General features: G+C 44.6%; 1 protein-coding gene across 2 annotated transcripts in view; it reads right to left on the reverse strand.

The window, feature by feature from the left end:
• LOC129824954 (protein phosphatase 1B-like) overlaps positions 1-21,634 on the reverse strand; it is a 33,982-nt gene extending 12,348 nt beyond the window's left edge. Inside the window, exons 1-4 of one of the 2 annotated variants that reach the window (XM_055884580.1) lie at positions 21,261-21,634; positions 1,284-1,775; positions 647-820; positions 355-528 (exon numbers count right to left, since the gene is read on the reverse strand). In XM_055884580.1, the coding sequence (XP_055740555.1) occupies positions 355-528; positions 647-820; positions 1,284-1,766 (831 nt within the window). In that variant the 5' untranslated portion in view covers positions 1,767-1,775; positions 21,261-21,634. Of the gene's footprint in view, positions 1-354; positions 529-646; positions 821-1,283; positions 1,779-21,260 lie in introns of both variants that reach the window. The other variant, XM_055884668.1, reaches the window with a different exon arrangement.
• Between the last annotated feature and the right edge of the window lie 295 nt (positions 21,635-21,929).

The raw sequence follows: 21,929 nt of genomic DNA on the forward strand, positions 1-21,929 counted from the left end.
CACGACTCGGTGAAACATAAGAGATTACAATTTTGGTTGGATAATCTCGAACGGAGCTCATCCAGTTTATTCTCCAATGATTTCATGTTGGCCTATATAATGGAAGAGGCGGGTTACCCACTCGCCAACGAATTCTCACAAGGTACCCGGATCTGTATCCCCTGTATCAGTGCCATCTCTTCATGCGAATGACGAGGATTTGGGCCTGGTCCGGTTGCAGTAATAAATCCTTTGCGTCTGACTCATTAAAGAAAAACATCTTTGTCCAGTTCGAGGTGAGTAATCGCTGTTCTGATATCCAGACGCTCTTTTCTGTCGTAAGAAACAGTGGCAGAAACATTGTGTGGTGTGTACCTTGTGCAGGCAAGTGTCCACGACAGCATTGCAGACTCTCTCCAGGTCGTCAAAAACCTGTAGCCGGGACCTGACGAAGTCGCACAGCTCCTCGTTAGACATCACATCCCAGATCCCGTCGCACGCCAGCACCACAAACTCATCCCCCTCCGCAGCACGCTCCAACACACACACCTGGGGGAGGAACACACACCTCAGCCTGAGAGATCACACACACACCTCAACAAGGACAAAGTACTATAAGCTGTTCCAATCAACATGCTACAGTAATAAAGGCTTTTTAAAAACACACCTCTGGCTCTGGGCTAACCAGCTGTTCTGTGGGACCCTTCCCATCCACACACTTGTAGTCATAGTCCCCCAGGGCTCTGGACACAGCCAGGGAACCATTCACCCTCTGGATCATCACTGACCCCCCTGCGTTCTGGATACGCTCCTTCTCTCTGGGGTTACACGGCTTGTGGTCCTAAAAGGGGGGGTCATATGTGCATCCCAAATAACTACTCATGACATGATCAAGATTAGAGATTCTGCACCTCACCTAGCTCAAACTGATCCCCTAAAAATACATGATTAATGTTACTATCGCTCAGTCTCTTCATCAATCCCACCCTCTCCCCTTACTCACCCTCAGTATTGTACATGTGTAGAAAATCCCTCCTTCCACCCGCTCTCCCTTTGAGTGTGTGTGTATCCCAGTATATATATGTATATATTTATGTGTGTATAGTATTGGACCATTATATATTCGGAGAGCTACTCTTCTGTAGGTTCACTCCAACCCCAGTTGTAACTAACCTGGTTAGGCACATCAACCAGATAACTATAAGAGTCAGGTGCTCTAGACTAGAGTTCGAGTGATAACCTCCAGGACGGTTGCTATCCAGGAATAGGGTTGGAGAGTCCTGGTCTAGTGCGTAGTATTGTACCTGTGTAGAGAATCCAACTCGCCCTTCTCGGCTCAGCACGGCCCGGGAGTCGCCACAGTTTATGAAGTAGAGGTGGGAGGGGCTTAGCAGCACACCCACTGCCGTGGAGCCGCTGCGATCCAACCCATGCCGCAGGTCCGAGAAGTTGCGCATGTACTCGTCGATCCTCAGGAAGCCGGCGCGGATCCCATCCTTAACGCCCTCCACTGAGCCCATCCCCGGGGTGAACTCTGCCCCCCCTAACAGGATGTGCTCCAGCAGGTGGGCAGAGCAATAGTTGGCGACGCGGGAGCCGGCGTGCCCGTCATAAACAGCAAAGAAGGACCAGTCGTTGAGGCCTTGGGGAAGGCCCACCATGGCAGTGTGGGCATCCTCCATCTCCACCCGCCAGCCCTGCATGCTACTCAGGCCATAGTGCAGCCCGTTGCCCTGGCCATGGGCCGTGTGCTTCTCGGTTTTAGGCTTGTCCAGGAACGCCCCCATACCTACACACTGCTGACAGACAGAGTACATAAGGTACATTATCAACATAGTCATACGTTAATATGTCAATGTTACCTTTAGGAAGTCTAGACACTTCACTTATGTCCATGAGGTACAGGTTTTAGACTAACTTTTCCCACTAGTGCTACCATTTCCACAGGTGCTACCATTTCCACAGATGCTACCGGTTCTACTATTTCCACTGGTGCTACTATTTCCACTGGTGCTACCGGTTCTACTATTTCCACTGGTGCTACTATTTCCACTGGTGCTACAGGTGCTATTATTTCGACAGGTGCTACTATTTCCACAGGTGCTACAGGTACTACTATTTCTACTGGTGCTACTATTTCCACAGGTGCTACTATTTCCACAGGTGCTGCAGGTGCTACTATTTCCACTGGTGCTACTATTTCCACAGGTGCTACAGGTGCTACTATTTCCACTGGTGCTACTATTTCCACAGGTGCTACTATTTCCACAGGTGCTACTATTTCCACAGGTGCCACTGTGGCAATAAAGACCTGACCTGTGTGGTTCATACAATTAATTTGACTTTGTTCCTAGTAATCATTTATTTGAATAGTAAATCTATTGATAAACTGCGTAAATCAAGATGTAGCCTAGGCCTATTCGCAATGCAGGTGAATAGGCTGATTTCATGGGGCTACAGATGGAAAAACAATTTTCCCTTTCATTTGTGGCTTATTTTATTGTTGTGATCAACAACATTTGCATAGAAGAAGTAATGTCTTTTGTACACAGTGAGAGAGAAGAGACGCGAGGGAGACTTAAGGCATCCGCGTGCTTCCCAGCCGAAACAGTTCGGTGGAGTTCGTGGATATATTATGACGTTTGGACTTTGGTGAGGGATTCTTTTGGTTGTTCGGGCACACACAAAATATTCTGGAGGCAATCCGAAATTCTGAGGCTAAATCTACACCCCTTCGTGGGTGATTGGTCAACAGTAAGGATTATTCAATAAAGTCTGTTGTCATTCAACGAGAGACGACTCGTTTTCATGCATGTTTTTTCATGGCGAAATACTGCAAACATCTTAGTTAAGATGTAAAATTGCACAACTAAGATCTCCTAAGCAAAAACATAAACTCATGAAATCTGTCATTATTTTGACGAAGTTCATACTAGCTACGGCGTTTCAAAATGTTAATATTGATTTAGATTTCCCTCTGAAATTTAATTTGAGGCTGCTATTGGGTCAATGTAGGGCTGCACGATTAATCCAATTTTGATAAAAATTGCGATATTGATATGTGCCATATCCATATGGCAAGAGGCCGTGATATTTTGAAGGGAGTGGCTCCTAATCCGTTACCAGATTTAATACTTCTGGGGCTCCGTATCCATGAGCACACAAATTCTCGCAGTATTTTGTGGGAATTTGGGACTTCACCCATTCTCATACCGAAACCAGATTAGATACATAGCTAATTAAATCAGAGTTTAAAAGATGATATTCGCAATGTCACTAACCAAAAAACTAACCAAACAGCAATAGCCACTACAATGTCAATATGATTGTCATGAATTCAAAACCATTTGCTTGATTTTGCAGACCCACGACTATGGTGTGTAGTCATTTGCTAGCGATGCTAACATTAGCTAGCCAGAGTTTGCTACCTAGCAAAGAGGCACTGAGTTTGACAGTAGGCCTTGAAATACATCCCACAGGTACACCTCCAAATGACTCAAATGATGTCAATTAGCCTATCAGAAGCTTCTAAAGCCATGACATCATTTTCTGGAATTTTCCTAGTTGTTTAAAAGCAAAGTCAACTTCGTGTATGTAAACTTCTGACCCACGAATTGTGATACAGTGAATTTATAAGTGAAGTAATCTATCTGTAAACAATTGTTGTAAAAATGACTTGTCTTGCAAAGTAGATGTCCTAACTGACTCGCCTAAACTATAGTTTGTTAACAAGAAATTTGTGGAGTGGTTGAAAAAGGAGTTCTAATGACTCCAACCTAAGTGTATGTAAACTTCATATTTCAACTGAATGTGAAATACATAATAATAATAAACGTAATAAAGAAATAAGATGAGGTTGGTAAATACATAATATACTTACACCAACCTAATACGTACAGTTCAAGTCTGACATTTACATACACTAAGTTCACTGTGCCTTTACACAGCTTGGAAATGACAGAAAATGGTGTCATGGCTTTAGAAGCTTCTGATTGACTCAAATTATGTCAATTAGCCTATTGGAGGTGTACCTGTGGATGTATTTCAAGGCCTACCTTCAAACCCAGTGCCTCTTTGCTTGACATCACTGGAAAAATCTAAAGAAATCAGCCAAGACCTCAGAAAAAAAAGTAGACCACAAGTCTGGTTCATCCTTGAGAGCATTTTCCAAACGCTTCACAAAATAGATGGCATCATGAGGCAGGAAAATTATGTGGATATATTGAAGCAACATCTCAAGACATCAGTCAGGAAGTTAAAGCTTGGTCGCAGATGGGTCTTCCAAATGGACAATGACCCCAAAGCATACTTCCAAAGTTGTGGCAAAATGGCTTAAGGACAACAAAGTCAAGGTATTGGAGTGGCCATCACAAAGCCCTGACCTCAATCCTATACAAAATGTGTGGGCAGAACTGAAAAAGCGTGTGCGAACAAGGAGGCCTAGAAAACCTGACTAAGTTACAGCAGCTCTGTCAGGGGGAATGGGCCAAAATTCACCCAACTTATTGTGGGAAGCTTGTGGAAGGCTACCCGAAATATTTGAGCCAAGTTAAACAATTTAAAAGGCAATGCTACCAAATACTAATTGAGTGTATGTAAACTTCTGACCCACTGGGAATGTGATGAAAGAAATCACTCTATATACTATTATTCTGACATTTCAGTCTTAAAATAGTGGTGATCCTAAAACAGAGAATTTTTACACAGATTAAATGTCAGAAATTGTGAAAAACTGAGTTTAAATGTATTTGACTAAAGTGTATATAAACTTCCTCCTTCAACTGTATATTTCTTAGAAGAATGTATTTTCTTCAGGATTGCTCTGTCTTTGGCCAGCTTCTCCGTGAACTCCTGGCAGGGGAGGTATAAGTTTGTCTTCACAATAAGCATGGCCTTGATGCTAGGAACAGTGAACCTATTTCTTGCTGCTGTCCATATATCATTCATTTGGGAGAACAATCTCCCGACTGGTGCTTACCTGGAAGTAATGCACATGACAACAGAAGCTAATCTAGCCAAGTTAGGGTGTGGGATGCCATTCCCTTTGAAGTGGGTAACCACCGTGCTCCATCTCTGACTAAGCGGTGTCTCAGATGTTTTCCATTCTTCAATCGATCTCCCCTTCAGGAACTCTTCCAGGCCAGTAACCTTGTCAAACAATGCATCCACATTGCTGGTCACATTGGAGTATTTGTCCTGCAGACTCATGGATCTCTTCACATTGAGGTTGCCTTTTTAAAAGGACACAATGTAAATATTTTAGATTATCTGTGTGCTTTCCCCATGCTTGCAAGTAGTTCACAGCCATAGTGAAGAATAATTGGGATGTTTTGAGAAAGCTCTCTTTAGACATGCCTCCATTTTCCTCTAGCTCTCTCAGAAGTCCTCATCACGTCTTGCAGTCAATTTTGCCTCAACGTTTCTCACAATTGCAGCGGACTCCACAGCACAGCGGTCCTGGCCTTCAAGCATCTTGATCATGTCATTGAATACAGTCAAGTTTCCATGGACAAAGGCCAGCCAAAGTTCAGTCAGTGGCTTTTCGAACATTGTTCGCAGGACAACAGGTCATTTGTCTTAAGAAAAAAGGATTTCAATCGCACATACATTTTCAGCACTATCTAGAGCAGGGAGCATGGACAGCTAGCGAACATTGCTGTGTCCTAAAATGTTATGGTACTCCTGTCCAACACACTCACAAAAGCTCTTCAGTCTTTCTACTCTGACGTGAAAATATCTTTGTGAGCAGGTACTCAACATCATATCCATGTTCTGGCCGTGTTATGAATGATGTGGGCAGGACAACCTAAGCCAATCCCCTCCCGCTGCAGAGCATTTTTAACTTTGGTATGGACATTGACCCTTGTTGGTATTTGTTGTCGGCAGAGAATGTTTTCCAGGTTACATTTTTGGATGACCACTAGGACCTCAGCTGCAATTCCCTCTGCTGTTTCTCCATTCAATTCAACAAAATCAAGCAGTTTTGTTTCCACAGATGTGCTGCCATCATATATCTTACTACTATTGGCAGCAGCTTTACATGTCCATGATTGGACGCATCAATGGACAGGGACACACATTCAACCTGGTCTAGGTCCTGTGTTTGCCAAAGAAGTTGCCCATGGTGCTAACACGTTACTCACTATGGCGTCACATTTTGTCCTAGCACATGTACACTTTGACTCATAAAGCTTCCGTGTCAGTTGTGCTGTAGAGTCCATAGATCATTAACTATGATTATGTATCATAGTGTGGTATACAAAGACACCCTCCTGCACAGCTAAATCATATTCTTCTTGGGAAGGCTCTACCTTCTTGAAGAATGTGGTGACAGAGGGCATACCAACACGGGCAATCAGAGAGGCTTTATGCTTTTTCGTCTGTTGATATTCTACCACTGCCGTTCTTCCCCGGCTGTCAAATGAAAGAGGAATTACAAAGGGTGCAGAGAGGAATTACAAAGGGTGCAGTGAACAACTATTGTCTGGACCTAAGAGTATAAATGGAAATTCTCTCATGTCATAAAAAGTGCATTTCTGTTTCTTGGAAAGAGCCATTGTACCTTCGTCTGCTCTTCTTCACTCTCCTTGTGTCACTCTTCATACTCTTAACTTTTTATTCTCCTCTTTTCTTCACTCGTCTTCCTTCTCTTTACCACCTCACTCTTCTACACTCGCTTCACTCTTTACTCCCTTAATTTTTCCTTCCCCTTCCTTTCCAATCTTGAAAAATAAGTAGTACACTATTAGATAAAACAGATTCCCATTGCTTGCCTCATTTTTGTATTTATCTCAAAAACATTGTTTGGAATAATAGAGGGAGTGGAGGGAGCCATCCCTGCCTCCCTCCACTAGCCCCTCCATCCATCCACTAACCTCTCCCTCCCACTAGCCCCTTCCTCCATCCCTCTCACTATCCATCCATCCATCCCTCCCACTATTCCCTATCCCTCCATCCACCCACTAGCCCCTCCCCCCATCCATCCAGCCATCCCCTAACCCCTCCCTCCCACTACCCACCCATCCACTAGCCCCTTCCACCATCCCTCCCACTATCTATCCATCCATCCATCCATCCCTCCCCTATGCATCCATCCACTAGCCCCTCCATCCCTCCCCTACGCAGCCATCCCTCCGCATCCATCCACTAGCCCCTCCATCCATCCACTAGCCCCTCCATCCCTCCCCTCCGCATCCATCCACTAGCCCCTCCATCCCTCCCCTACGCATCCATCCACTAGCCCCTCCATCCATCCACTAGCCCCTCCATCCATCCACTAGCCCCTGCATCCATCCACTAGCCCCTGCATCCATCCACTAGCCCCCCCATCCATCCACTAGCCCCCCCATCCATCCACTAGCCCCTCCATCCCTCCCCTACGCATCCATCCACTAGCCCCTCCATCCCTCCCCTACGCAGCCATCCCTCCGCATCCATCCACTAGCCCCTCCATCCCTCCTCTACGCATCCATCCACTAGCCCCTCCATCCATCCACTAGCCCCTCCATCCATCCCCTACGCATCCATCCACTAGCCCCTCCATCCATCCACTACGCATCCATCCACTAGCCCCTCCATCCATCCACTAGCCCCTCCATCCATCCACTAGCCCCTCCATCCCTCCCCTCCGCATCCATCCACTAGCCCCTCCATCCCTCCCCTCCGCATCCATCCACTAGCCCCTCCATCCATCCACTAGCCCCTCCATCCATCCACTAGCCCCTGCATCCATCCACTAGCCCCTCCATCCATCCACTAGCCCCCCCATCCATCCACTAGCCCCTCCATCCATCCACTAGCCCCTCCATCCCTCCCCTACGCATCCATCCACTAGCCCCTCCATCCCTCCCCTACGCAGCCATCCCTCCGCATCCATCCACTAGCCCCTCCATCCCTCCTCTACGCATCCATCCACTAGCCCCTCCATCCATCCACTACGCATCCATCCACTAGCCCCTCCATCCATCCACTAGCCCCTCCATCCCTCCCTCCCCTACGCATCCATCCACTAGCCCCTCCATCCCTCCCCTACGCAGCCATCCCTCCCCTACGCATCCATCCACTAGCCCCTCCATCCATCCCCTACGCATCCATCCACTAGCCCCTCCATCCCTCCCCTACGCATCCATCCACTAGCCCCTCCATCCCTCCCCTACGCATCCATCCACTAGCCCCTCCATCCATCCACTAGCCCCTCCATCCATCCCCTACGCATCCATCCACTAGCCCCTCCATCCCTCCCCTACGCATCCATCCACTAGCCCCTCCATCCCTCCCCTACGCATCCATCCACTAGCCCCTCCATCCCTCCCCTACGCATCCATCCACTAGCCCCTCCATCCATCCACTACGCATCCATCCACTAGCCCCTCCATCCCTCCCCTACGCATCCATCCACTAGCCCCTCCATCCATCCACTACGCATCCATCCACTAGCCCCTCCATCCCTCCCCTACGCATCCATCCACTAGCCCCTCCATCCATCCACTAGCCCCTCCATTCATCCACTAGCCCCTCCATCCATCCACTAGCCCCTCCATCCATCCACTAGCCCCTCCATCCCTCCCCTACGCATCCATCCACTAGCCCCTCCATCCCTCCCTCCCCTACGCATCCATCCACTAGCCCCTCCATCCCTCCCCTACGCAGCCATCCCTCCCCTACGCATCCATCCACTAGCCCCTCCATCCCTCCCCTACGCATCCATCCACTAGCCCCTCCATCCCTCCACTAGCCCCTCCATCCCTCCCCTACGCATCCATCCACTAGCCCCTCCATCCCTCTCCTACGCAGCCATCCCTCCGCATCCATCCACTAGCCCCTCCATCCATCCACTAGCCCCTCCATCCATCCCCTACGCATCCATCCACTAGCCCCTCCATCCCTCCCCTACGCATCCATCCACTAGCCCCTCCATCCCTCCCCTACGCAGCCATCCCTCGCTCCATCCTCTAGCCCCTCCATCCATCCACTAGCCCCTCCATCCCTCCCCATCCATCCCTCCCTCCATCCACTAGCCCCATAACTCAATCACTGTTACCTCTAGGCTACCTCTTCCTCATTTGGGTGTGCTTTGTGGTCCACCAGCCACAGCCCACATTTCACCTGCCACTCACATTTTGTCCAATCCAAGAAATCACATGCACATGGTTTTGTAATGTTAAAACAATATATCACAGTGTATTCTATCCCTTTTCCAGCAGGCAAGGTCACCATCTTTCTGTCTATTGTATGAACCCACGCAGTACCCCACCCTGCTTTCACCACGGTAGCTTTGAGACTCATCCAGCACTGACATACGCACAGAACTATGAAAAACTATATACACTGCTCAAAAAAATAAAGGGAACACTTAAACAACACAATGTAACTCCAAGTCAATCACACTTCTGTGAAATCAAACTGTCCACTTAGGAAGCAACACTGATTGACAATAAATTTCACATGCTGTTGTGCAAATGGAATAGACAAAAGGTGGAAATTATAGGCAATTAGCAAGACACCCCCAATAAAGGAATGGTTCTGCAGGTGGTGACCGCAGACCACTTCTCAGTTCCTATGCTTCCTGGCTGATGTTTTGGTCACTTTTGAATGCTGGCGGTGCTTTCACTCTAGTGGTAGCATGAGACGGAGTCTACAACCCACACAAGTGGCTCAGGTAGTGCAGTTCATCCAGGATGGCACATCAATGCGAGCTGTGGCAAAACGGTTTGCTGTGTCTGTCAGCGTAGTGTCCAGGGCATGGAGGCGCTACCAGGAGACAGGCCAGTACATCAGGAGACGTGGAGGAGGCCGTAGGAGGGCAACAACCCAGCAGCAGGACCGCTACCTCCGCCTTTGTGCAAGGAGGAGCACTGCCAGAGCCCTGCAAAATGACCTCCAGCAGGCCACAAATGTGCATGTGTCTGCTCAAACGGTCAGAAACAGACTCCATGAGGGTGGTATGAGGGCCCGACGTCCACAGGTGGGGGTTGTGCTTACAGCCCAACACCGTGCAGGACGTTTGGCATTTGCCAGAGAACACCAAGATTGGCAAATTCGCCACTGGCGCCCTGTGCTCTTCACAGATGAAAGCAGGTTCACACTGAGCACATGTGACAGACGTGACAGAGTCTGGAGACGCCGTGGAGAACGTTCTGCTGCCTGCAACATCCTCCAGCATGACCGGTTTGGCGATGGGTCAGTCATGGTGTGGGGTGGCATTTCTTTGTGGGGCCGCACAGCCCTCCATGTGCTCGCAAGAGGTAGCCTGACTGCCATTAGATACCGAGATGAGATCCTCAGACCCCTTGTGAGACCATATGCTGACACATGCACATTTGTGGCCTGCTGGAGGTCATTTTGCAGGGCGCTGGCAGTGCACCTCCTTGCACAAAGGCGGAGGTAGCGGTCCTGCTGCTGGGTTGTTGCCCTCCTACGGCCTCCTCCACGTCTCCTGATGTACTGGCCTGTCTCCTGGTAGCGCCTGCATGCTCTGGACACTACGCTGACAGACACAGCAAACCTTTTTGCCACAGTTCGCATTGATGTGCCATCCTGGATGAACTGCACTACCTGAGCCACTTGTGTGGGTTGTAGACTCCGTCTCATGCTACCACTAGAGTGAGAGCACCGCCAGCATTCAAAAGTGACCAAAACATCAGCCAGGAAGCATAGGAACTGAGAAGTGGTCTGTGGTCACCACCTGCAGAATCACTCCTGTTTTTGGGGGTGTCTTGCTAATTGCCTATAATTTCCACCTTTTGTCTATTCCATTTGCACAACAGCATGTGAAATTTATTGTCAATCAGTGTTGCTTCCTAAGTGGACAGTTTGATTTCACAGAAGTGTGATTGACTTGGAGTTACATTGTGTTGTTTAAGTGTTCCCTTTATTTTTTTGAGCAGTGTATATACACAACCACTCCCAAATGCTGTGACCACCCGCCAATGTGGCTAGAATATACATTCTTACTAGACAATCTAGCATTTTGCTGGTAGCTGGTGTTGATTTCCCACTCCGTCAGTGTCTCCCTGTCATGTTAGGCAGCAGTACTACTCTAAAAATAAAACTCACTATGCAGTTCAGGCTTCATTCAGCTACCTCAGTTCATACAATCTCACAAAATGGGAGCAGTGTGTGTACTGTGTAAGAGGTAGTCGCATAGCCCAGCCTGAAACGACAGGGAAACACCTTTCTTAGAACCCCCTTTACTCTCCTGTGTCATTTAAGATGGACTGCCACACACACACGTGACATAGGTATAGCTGTTGAGACACATACACCCCCTCACTTGGACGAAAGCACAAACTCGACCATTCAACCCTCAGACCGAAAGCAGATTTCCCACAGAGGCTTTTTTCTGCATTACAAAAGTAGAAAAGTGATCAAAAGGGGTGGCAAAACATTTTCTGTGGAAATTTCAAGTTAGTCAGCGGACGTTGCACAAGCTGCACGGCAAATATTGCGATGAGCGAGATACAAGACTTCACTCTCAAAGTCAAACACAGCCGTGCACATGCACCGATACTTCGCTTCACACACACAATGTGAGAGCCAGGGGACCTAGACAGCGGCAAAGTTAAGCCTCGCACTCCAATGCTCTTAGTTGTTGCTGAAATGTACCCACTACGCGGTTTACTTTGCGCATCCACGTCATATCGCTGAGTCCACCTTTAAAACGACTAAATCCAGATAAAAACCATGTAGGAAAGAAAATGAACCTATAACTTGTTGATAAAAGCACCAAGATGACAAAAATGTTCCCCCCCCCGTTTTTTTTAAGGCCCCATTGATTTTGTTATGTTTGAGTCACTCAGATAGGATAAGAAAATGGCATGAACCATGGCAAAATGTGTAGAATTGCAGGAAATTTGCTTTAAAAACGGCAACATTTGGTCTCTGCGGCCAAGAGGGGCTCAAAAATGTACAGTCGGCGACCGCGCCATTAGCCAAGCCCACTGCCCCGGCCCGGTCACGCCCACCACCTAAGCCCCATTTTGATCCTGAAAAATCCCTGACATGGCTGCCAAGATCCACTGGCTCTGCAGAGGGAATGAGCTCTGAGTTCAGCTCTGTGGTCACACACACAAATACACTTTTTTAAACTGTTCACAGATCCATTTAGAATCTTCCAATATACTGATTCCTGTCTATAGGCTCCACTCACTTAATCACCCACCAAACCACATTCTGGGTTTGAGTCATTCTGGCCAACACCCAGACACACCCATCTCATGGCATATAATGTACACACACAACCTTCTGCAGAAATTGCTCATCTTGCCCAGACCCCTCTGGCCTCAAGCCCAGCCAAGGAGCGAGAGTTAGCATCTCACCTTTAGGACATCTGCTGTTCTCCCAGTCCATACTAACTGGGCCCATCTAATATATCAACTCTGCCTAACCTGGTTCTAGACCCTACACACTACGGATGGTTAATCAAATATACGAAAGGACGTTAGTATTCGATTACTTGATGTGTTCAGTTTGAGAAAGAAAATGGTATGCCTATTTTAACAATGAAAAAGCCTTGTCTCAATGTAATTATACTTGACATTGGCATGACATTTGAGATTCTTAATTTTATTTATAAAACAAACTTGTGAATATAGTGTTTACAAAAGGTGCGCTGCGCATAGCCCTCCAGGCTACCCTGACAGTATGCTATTTTCCCCATTTCAAATAGCAATTACAGGTGAGTTTCCAAAAGACATGTAACAGAGAAATGTAAAACACTTACCATAAAACCCTTTTGTAACAGAATTAGGTCTATCAGGGCGAAAATCAGACTTCTCTTTCGCTGTTGACAACTTCTAGAAGAAAAGCACACTGTTTTACCTCTGCGTCATTCGGACTGGTATTTTTTTTTAGAATGACAATTGCCATTTTAGTTTTTTTTAAAGCATAGAACGTCTTGGGCAGACCACCTAAGTGTTTATCCTGTCTAGGATCAGCGTGGCGCTAGCGGCCCCCCCCACTGAAAAACCAGTGCGCGAAATTCAAAAAAAATATTTTTTTTAAATATTTAACTTTCACACATTAAAGTCCAATACAGCTAATGAAAGACACAGATCTTGTGAATCCAGTCAACATTTCCGATTTTTAAAATGTTTTACAGGGAAGACACAATATGTAAAGATGTACATCTATTACCTAAAAACACATTAGCATAATCCACCATCTTTTATTTGTCCACCAACACCAGTAGCCATCACCAATTCGGCTAAACTAAGATATTTATAGCCCCTAACCAACAAAAAAACTCATTAGATGACAGTCTGATAACATATTTATGGTATGGGATAGGTTTTGTTAGAAAAAAGTGCATATTTCAGGTAGATGGCATAGTTTACAATTGCACCCACCATCACAAATGGACTAGAATAATTACAATGAGCAACGTGTTTACCTAACTACTAATCATCAAACATTTCGTAAAAATACACAGCATACACGAATCGAAAGACACAGATCCTGTGAATACAGACAATATTTCAGATTTTCTAAGTGTCTTACAGCGAAAACACAATAAATCGTTATATTAGCTTAGCACATAGCAATTAGCAGCCCAGCATTGATTCTAGCCAAAGTGAGCGATAAAAGTCAACATCGCCAAAAGATATTAATTTTTTCACTAACCTTCTCAGAATTCTTCCGATGACACTCCTGTAACATCATATTACACATTCCATATAGAGTTTGATCGCAAATGTTTATATTTAGCCACCAAAATCATGGTTAGACAATGTGAAATGTAGACAAGCTGGTAAAGAAAATGTCCTTGCGCCACTTAGACAGTGATCTACTCTTATACATAAATACTCATAAACGTGACTAAAAAATATAGGGTGGACAGGGATTGATAGACAATTTAATTCTTAATACAATTGCGTTATTACATTTTTTAATTTATCCTTACTTTTCAATACAGTTTGCGCCTAGCGAAGCTACGTCATAAAACATGGCGTTCCAAGCCACTAAAATGTTTCGACAGAAACACGATTTATCATAATAAAAATGTCCTACCTTGAGCTGTTCTTCCATCAGTATCTTGGGCAAAGGATCCTTTCTTGGGAGAAATCGTCTTTTGGTGGAAAGCTGTCCTCTTGCCATGTGGAAATGTCAACTGCGTTCGGGATGAACTGAAAAGCGTGCCCAACTTTTCACATCGTTGCAAAAATAAATGTCCCAAAATCGCACTAAACGGATATAAATTGCTATAAAACGCTTTAAATTAACTACCTTATGATGTTTTTAACTCCTATAACGAGTGAAAAGATGACCGGAGAAATATAACAGGCTAAACTAACGCTTGGAACAGGAGCGGGTCGGTGACCAGCACGCGCGTTACGCACCAAGGAAAGAATGACTAGCTTCAGGGTTTTTTCATTTGTAGGGCCTGTGAACGTGCAATCGACCCCGTTGGAATCGTCATCACGTAAAGGCATCCAGGGGAAGACGTAAGAAGTGTCCGTATAGTCATAGCAACGACAGTGCCCTTTTAACTGCCTTCAGAAGAGTGGCCAACATTTCTCAAATCTGACTCCATGTCAGGGAAATTGCTGTAGAATGGGCTCTGTTCCACTTAGAGACAAAATTTCAACTCCTATAGAAACTATAGACTGTTTTCTATCCAATAATAATAATAATAATAATATGCATATTGTACGATCAAGGATTTTGTGGGAAGCCGTTTAAAAAATTTGCCACATTAGCATAAATAGTCTAAACAGCGCCCCCATCCCCAACAGGTTATCCTATGTCCAAACAGTAAAAAAAAAAAAAACATCTATTATTCGGGGTGAAAAAAAAGATTTGTGAAAACTTAAAAACGACTAAAACCAGGGAGAATCTAAAACTCTAAAAAATTATGCATTTGAGTATTTTTGTCATTGATTTTGTTATAATTTAACCTTTAACTACGCAACTCAGTTAAGAACAAATTCTTATTTATAATGACGGCCTCGCCCGGCCAAACACTAACGATGCTGGGCCAATTGTGTGCCGCCCTATGAGACTCCCAATCACGGCCGGTTGTGATACAGTCTGGAATCGAACCAGGGTCTGTAATGACACCTCTAGCACTGAGATGCAGTGCCTTAGACTGCTGCGCCACTCTGGAGAACCCGGAGTCAGATTAGCAATGGCAAAATGTGTAGAATTGCAGGAAATTTGCTTTAAAACAGCAAAATGTCACTGTGGCCAACAGGAGGGCCTGTACATTTTTGGGTTGACAGCCTCACCATTGGCCCCGCCCTTGACACACCCTGCTGACAGCAGGAATGTCGACGAGAGTTTTTGCCAGAGATTTTAATCTTAATTTCTCTACCATAAACCACCGCTAATCTCTTTTTAGAGAATTTGGAAGTACGTCCAACCGGACTCACAACCGCAGACCACATGTAACCACGTCAGCCTGGGACCTCCACATCCGGCCTCTTCACCTGCGGGATGGTCTGAGACGAGCCACCCAGACAGCTGATGAAACGGGGTTTGCAAAACTGAAGAATGTTTGCACAAACTTCCAGAAACAGTCTCACCGGGGTCTTCACCAGACTGTAGTTCGGCATCGCAACAGAGTTCAGTGGGAAAATGCTGACCTTCGATGGCCACTGGCACGCTGGAGAAGTGGCAGACGTGTGGGTGAGCGCTTTGCTGATGTCAACGTTGTGAGCAGAGTGACACATGGTGGTGGCCGGAGTTATGGTATGGGCAGGCATAAGCTACAAACCACCAACACATTTGATCTATGGCAATTTGAATGCACAGAGATACCGTGACAAGATCCTGAGGCCCATTGTCGTGCCACTCATCTGCCACTGTCACCTCATGTTTCAGCATGATAATACACAGCCCCTTGTTACAAGGATTTGTACACAATTCCTGGAAGGTGAAAATGGCCTGCTTACTCAGACATACCACCCATTGAGCATGTCACTCAGCCAACTCTATGTAATTGTTGCATGTTGCATTTATATTTTTGTTCAGGAAACATTTGACCGTCGTGCTTATCGGTCTATTTGCATAATAGAGTGGAATTAAATTGGCGTGTGTGTATTCATTAGTCATCGTGTAGCCTTGTGGTTAGAGCATTGGACCAGTACCCGAAAGGTTGCTAAAACAAAATCACCGAGCTGACAATGTAAAAATCTGTCATTCTGCCCCTGAACAAGGACGTTAACCCACTGTTCCTAGGTCATCATTGTAAATAAGAATGTGTTCTTAACTCACTTGCATATTTAAATAAAGGTAAAATAAAAAATGACTTATACAACGCGCACATCATACGCAGCCCGCTTTTGTGCAGGATTTCTCCTGCAGCTGCTCAGCTGATTGGCTGCTGGACTAAAACCTGCTTGTATAAGCCCATTTATTGAGCAACAATTGTAATTGCAAACGTGTTAAAAACAGTTTTGTTGCATGATTAAAAATAGCTACTATTTCCATTTCTCAACTGGAAGCCTAATTGAAGCACACCTCCCATTCACCATTCAAGTGCTGCCAACAGGCTCTCGGCGCATCACCATCACTTTACAAAAGGGAGCTGGAGGCAGTATGCATTTTGAAAACATAGGCCTACTTAATTATCTGAAACCGGAATGTTTTAATACATATTACGAGGCATGTCTTACCTTGCTTCAAATTAGTCTATAGGCAAATACGACCATGGAAACACGGGGGCAAATATTTTATAAGAACTTCATAGTCGGCGTGTGAGTTTCAAGTTTGGGGAAGCTTACAATTTATCCTACCATGTCTACTGATCTGCATGCCAGTTATCATTTTCTATATGTACATTTTCATGGAACAGTTATTTCATTAATAACTTATTTCAAGATAATTGTCACGTGGTTAATACATCGTGATCACCAGCCTCTGCCATATGGACACATTAATACACCGTGATCACCAGCCTCTGCCATATGGACACATTAATACACCGTGATCACCAGCCTCTGCCATATGGACACATTAATACACCGTGATCACCAGCCTCTGCCATATGGACACATTAATACACCGTGATCACCAGCCTCTGCCATATGGACACATTAATACACCGTGATCACCAGCCTCTGCCATATGGACACATTAATACACCGTGATCTATTGGCGGCTAAAATGAGCGCATGAAACTCAGCCTATAGGCCAATGTAGCAGTGGGCCAAAAACTTCCATTGTCAAATAAGTCAAAACACAAAGCCGACAAAAAGTTTTTAAAAAGATAAATTCATGTTCTTTCAAATGTAATTAATCTCTACTCAGCCTGTCTGCCTCACTTTCTATGTCTTGAGCTGCTCTTTTTATCAATTCCCCATTACATACGTTTACTACCAGTGACAAATGTAATGTGGAATTGATCAAAACAAACAAAAGGGCAAACAATTCACACAACGAAACGATGAATGTGCAAGAATTGGCAGGAGACAGCCGAGCCATTCTGGCGAGAAACGCGCCTATATCTTCACCCCCACCCCTCCCCCGTCTCAATTTTTAATTATACTCTAGACACATCTTCACACATATTTCAGATGTTTTCCACTGATGGCCGCAACTCAATAATCAACTAGGCCTATTGTCACGTGCTCTGGCCAAATTACACGATTCCCAAATAGGCATAGGCCTACAAGCTTGTGATTTTAAACAATCCACAGCTATAAAAAAAAAAAAAAAAAAAAAAGCAAATGATCCTCAATTCCTCTGTGGCTAAGTCATGCTTTCTGGTGGCGTTTTTTATTTTCTGTTTAGACAGGAGTAATGATAGTATTTTTGTTAATTTCTTTCAATAGCCTACACTTCCTCATTCTCCTGAAGTCAAAGGCACAATCCTAGTCATATTATCAAACCATCTTAGGTTGTTGCATCTTTAGATTTCCCCTCTAAGTTTCTAATGGAGATGCATCTGTCACATGGAAAAGCTCTCAGATGTGCCGGTTAGAATGGAGTTTTCCTGCGAATTGGCAAATGTTTGAAAATTAAGTTTTATTGGTTGCTTCATTAGAGGAGATGCATGTTCTGTTAAGATTAATTACCATAATTGAAATGTGATTTTTCATTCTGAGCACCGTGGGTGGACTCCCTCATGGGTTATGTACACCATTCCCTGTCAAGTTGTCGGGCACCACATTTTCCTAACGGAAACCCTGGTACGGCCGTACAGAGATTGTATGTCCAAACATAACAGATTGAGCCAATGGAGTCATCCATCCGGTCGGTGGGGGGGGGTGTACAACAAATGATTACACCAACAAAACATATATATACATATATATCCACCCTTGTACGTATACGCTGTACCAGTCAAAAGTATGGACACACCTACTCATTCAAGGGTAGTTTTTTTTTAATTATTTTTTTTTTTTTACACTTGGTAGAATAATAGTGAAGACATCAAAACAATGAAATAACATATGGAATCATGTAGTAGCCCAGAAAAGTTAGATTTTTTTTCTAATATATGTTATATTTGAGATACTTCAAATAGCCACCTTTGCCTTGATGACAACTTCGCACACTCTTGGCATTCTCTCAACCAGCTTCATGAGATAGTCACCTGGAATGCATTTCAATAAACAGGTGTGCCTTGTTAAAAGTGTGGAATTTTTTTCCCTTCTTAATGCGTTTGAGTCACAACAGAACTGATTGACATGGTAGGTGTGGTATACAGAAGACAGCCCTATTTGGTAAAAGACCAAGTCTATATTATGGCAAGGATAGCTTAAATAAGAAAAGAGAAACGACAGTCCATCACTACTAAGATATGAAGGTCAGTCAATCTGAAAAGTTTCAAGAAGTTTGAAAGTTTCTCCAAGTGCTACGATGAAACTGGCTCTCATGAGGACCGCCACAGGAAAGGAAGACCCAGAGGAACTCTGCTACAGAGCATAAGTTTATTCGAGTTAATTGCACCTTAGATTGCAGCCCAAATAAATGCTTCACAAAGTTCAAGTAAGAGACACATCAAGATCAACTGTTCAGAATAGACTGCTTGAATCAGGCCTTCATGGTCAAATTGCTGCAAAAAAAAACACTACTAAAGGACACCAGTAAAAAGAAGGGACTTGCCAAGAAACACAAGCAATGGACATTAGACTGGTGGAAATCTGTCCTTTGGTCTGATAAGTCTAACCGCCGTGTCTTTGTGAGACGCAGAGTAGGTGAATGAATTATCTCCACATGTGGTTCCCACTGTGAAGCATGGAGGAAGTGCGATGGTGCTTTGCTGGTGACACTGTCAGTGATTTATTTAGAATTCAAGGCACACTTAACCAGCATGACTACCACAGCATTCTGCAGCGATACACCATCCCATCTGGTTTGTGCTTATCGTGACTATTGTTTGTTTTCAACAGGACAATGACCCAACAAACCTCCAGGCTGTGTAAGGTATATTTGACCAAGAAGGAGAGTGATGGAGTGCTGCATCAGATGACCTGGCCTCCACTATCACTCGACCTCAACCCAATTGAGATGGGTTGGGATGATTTGGAACTCAGAGTGAAGGAAAATCAGGAAACAAGTGCTCAGCATATGTGAGAACTCCTTCAAGACTCGTTGAGAGATTTCCAAGACTGTGCAAAGCTGTCATCAAGGCAAAGGGTGGCTACTTTGAAGAATCTCAAATGTATTTTGATTTGTTTAAGATTTTTTGGGTAACTACATGATTCCATCTGTGTTATTTCATAGTTTTGATGTCTTCACTATTATTCCACAATGTAGAAAAGAGTAAAAAAAAAAAAGAATAACCCTGGAATGAGTAGGTGTGTCCAAACTGTTGACTGGTTCATCTTACTCTCAGAATGGGTGGAAACCTATCCCGTCGAATTAGATCTACAGCCCAGCACCAACACACCTGATACAGCTAACCGAGATCTTGCTGGGAGTTGATTAGTGGAACCAATCATGTCTGTTAGTGCTGGTCTGGAACTAATACCTGCACACCCTATATATCTCTCCAGGACCAGGGGAGAAGATCAGTGTCTGTTCAGAGTCTAACACTTTGGTTTCAGAACATTTAGAGTTACATTCAGCCTGAACACGACCCTGTACAGAACCTTTCATCCTCTCACTCCATTTCCCTGCCTTGTCTCTTCTCCCTATATTCTCCATCTTAGTTCCAGTAGTGATAAAGATAGGGCTGTGTCAATGCTAAAGGGCTGTGTCAATGCTAAAGGGCTGTGTCAATGCTAAAGGGCTGTCCAAGTTAACATAACACTCGTCCATCCTAGAGTCACTGCATATTTCTTGTGTTTTTATCTTATTTAACTCTGCATCATTGGGAAAGAGCTTGTAAGTAAGCATTTCACTGTAAGGTCTACACCTGTTGTATTCAATGCATGTGACAAATACATTTTTATTTGAGTCAATACTCTGTGTATATCTTTAAATACCTGAAGAATAGATAGGGGGTCAGAGTCTAGGTGACCTTACACAATCTGGGTCAGCAGGTGACAGACCTCGCCCACTGCTCCTCTCAAGGGTCAACCCAGAATGCCAAACACACCCCACCTGGCCCACTGCTACACCAACGCCAAACCATAGAGGCCCTGCTCTAACTGTGCAGTAGCAGGGGTTTGTAGCATGGTGAATGGACCAGTCCTTGGTTAAGATTCTACCATGGCTGGGTCACAAACTATAAAGCTACATTTATGGTAGTATTCTAAAAATCACCCAGACTGGCCATCACAGACCACCAGCATTGATTTAGTTAACTAGTTGGATAGTTATCTAACTGTAGTCAATGGTTAACGTCAGTTAGCCAAATGCCTGTATGTGTCTGACTGAGTTATAAAATATGCGATGCTAATTTAACGCAGTTGAGGAGAAAGCGCAGCAAAATGTGGAGTGGGGGAGGCGATTATATAATTAACTGTGCTAATAATATTAAATTTGATCCGATTAGGTTAAACGCGTTAAACACAACTGCCAACAAACCAAACGATAGTTAACTGGCAAGGTGTCACCTGAAAAATAGGTGGCTAACGTTAGTTAGCTAACTAGCTAGCTAAATTGTTGGCAAAACAATGACATTTCCCAGCCCACGCACGGAATTGGAAAACAATTGATGCACCTTTTAGACGACGTTGACAGTCAAACGCAAGTAGCCAAAGTAGCTAACTTGTTAGCTAATGTTAGCTGCTACCCAAACTAACGTTACACAACAGCATGCGAGAATCAATAGAGTAGCTATCTCTGCGATAACGTCAGATGCTAAATGCTAATAGGCCATGCTAGGCTAACTTTAGCAAGTTAGCCAACAACGATTGACCCACCAGCTAAACCTCTTCACTTATACTTACGTTTCCAACTGTAAAACGAATGTAGATGTTTTTGAGGTCCCTGTGTAGTGGGTATTTTCGTGGTGATGTGTCGAGCTAGCTGACGTTATCTTGTTTTGTTTCCTTATTTGACAAAACAAAATCGGCGAGTTTGGCCTCAGATGAGTGGCGATAATTCCTTTCTCGGCGGTTCCCTGTTCGGATGGCGTAGATTTTTACGCATGTTTGACACTAACTAAGTTTGTCACATCAAGCAAAAAATATATATATATATTCTGTACGTTTCTACACATATATGGGCAGTCAATAATATTTAGCTAGCTATAATAGACAACACAGACGAATCTCGCACTTTCGTCCTTTGGGTGCTGAACAAGAGGAGGTGCTATTTTCAATATTCGTTCGCTGATTGGTCAAAAATTCTCGAGGACGCTAACATTGATTTGTTGAAATCACTCTCAATCAGTTCTGCCCCCCCCGTTCAAATCTGCCGTTTCATTGGTTGTTGTGTGTTCCTCTAACAGTCTGACGTTTCGCAAAATTGCGCTCGTTTTCCCCGATGGCGTGTCCTGAGATACGTAGATGAGTTTAGGGGTCAGTTACAACATAACATTGGTTTTTAGTTAGACGAGATTAACAACTATATGATAAAAAAAACATAACTCCACACTACAAATTCTCCAGTGTTAA

This window comes from Salvelinus fontinalis, chromosome 1 (assembly GCF_029448725.1).
Source record: "Salvelinus fontinalis isolate EN_2023a chromosome 1, ASM2944872v1, whole genome shotgun sequence".
NCBI classification, from domain to species: domain Eukaryota; kingdom Metazoa; phylum Chordata; class Actinopteri; order Salmoniformes; family Salmonidae; genus Salvelinus; species Salvelinus fontinalis.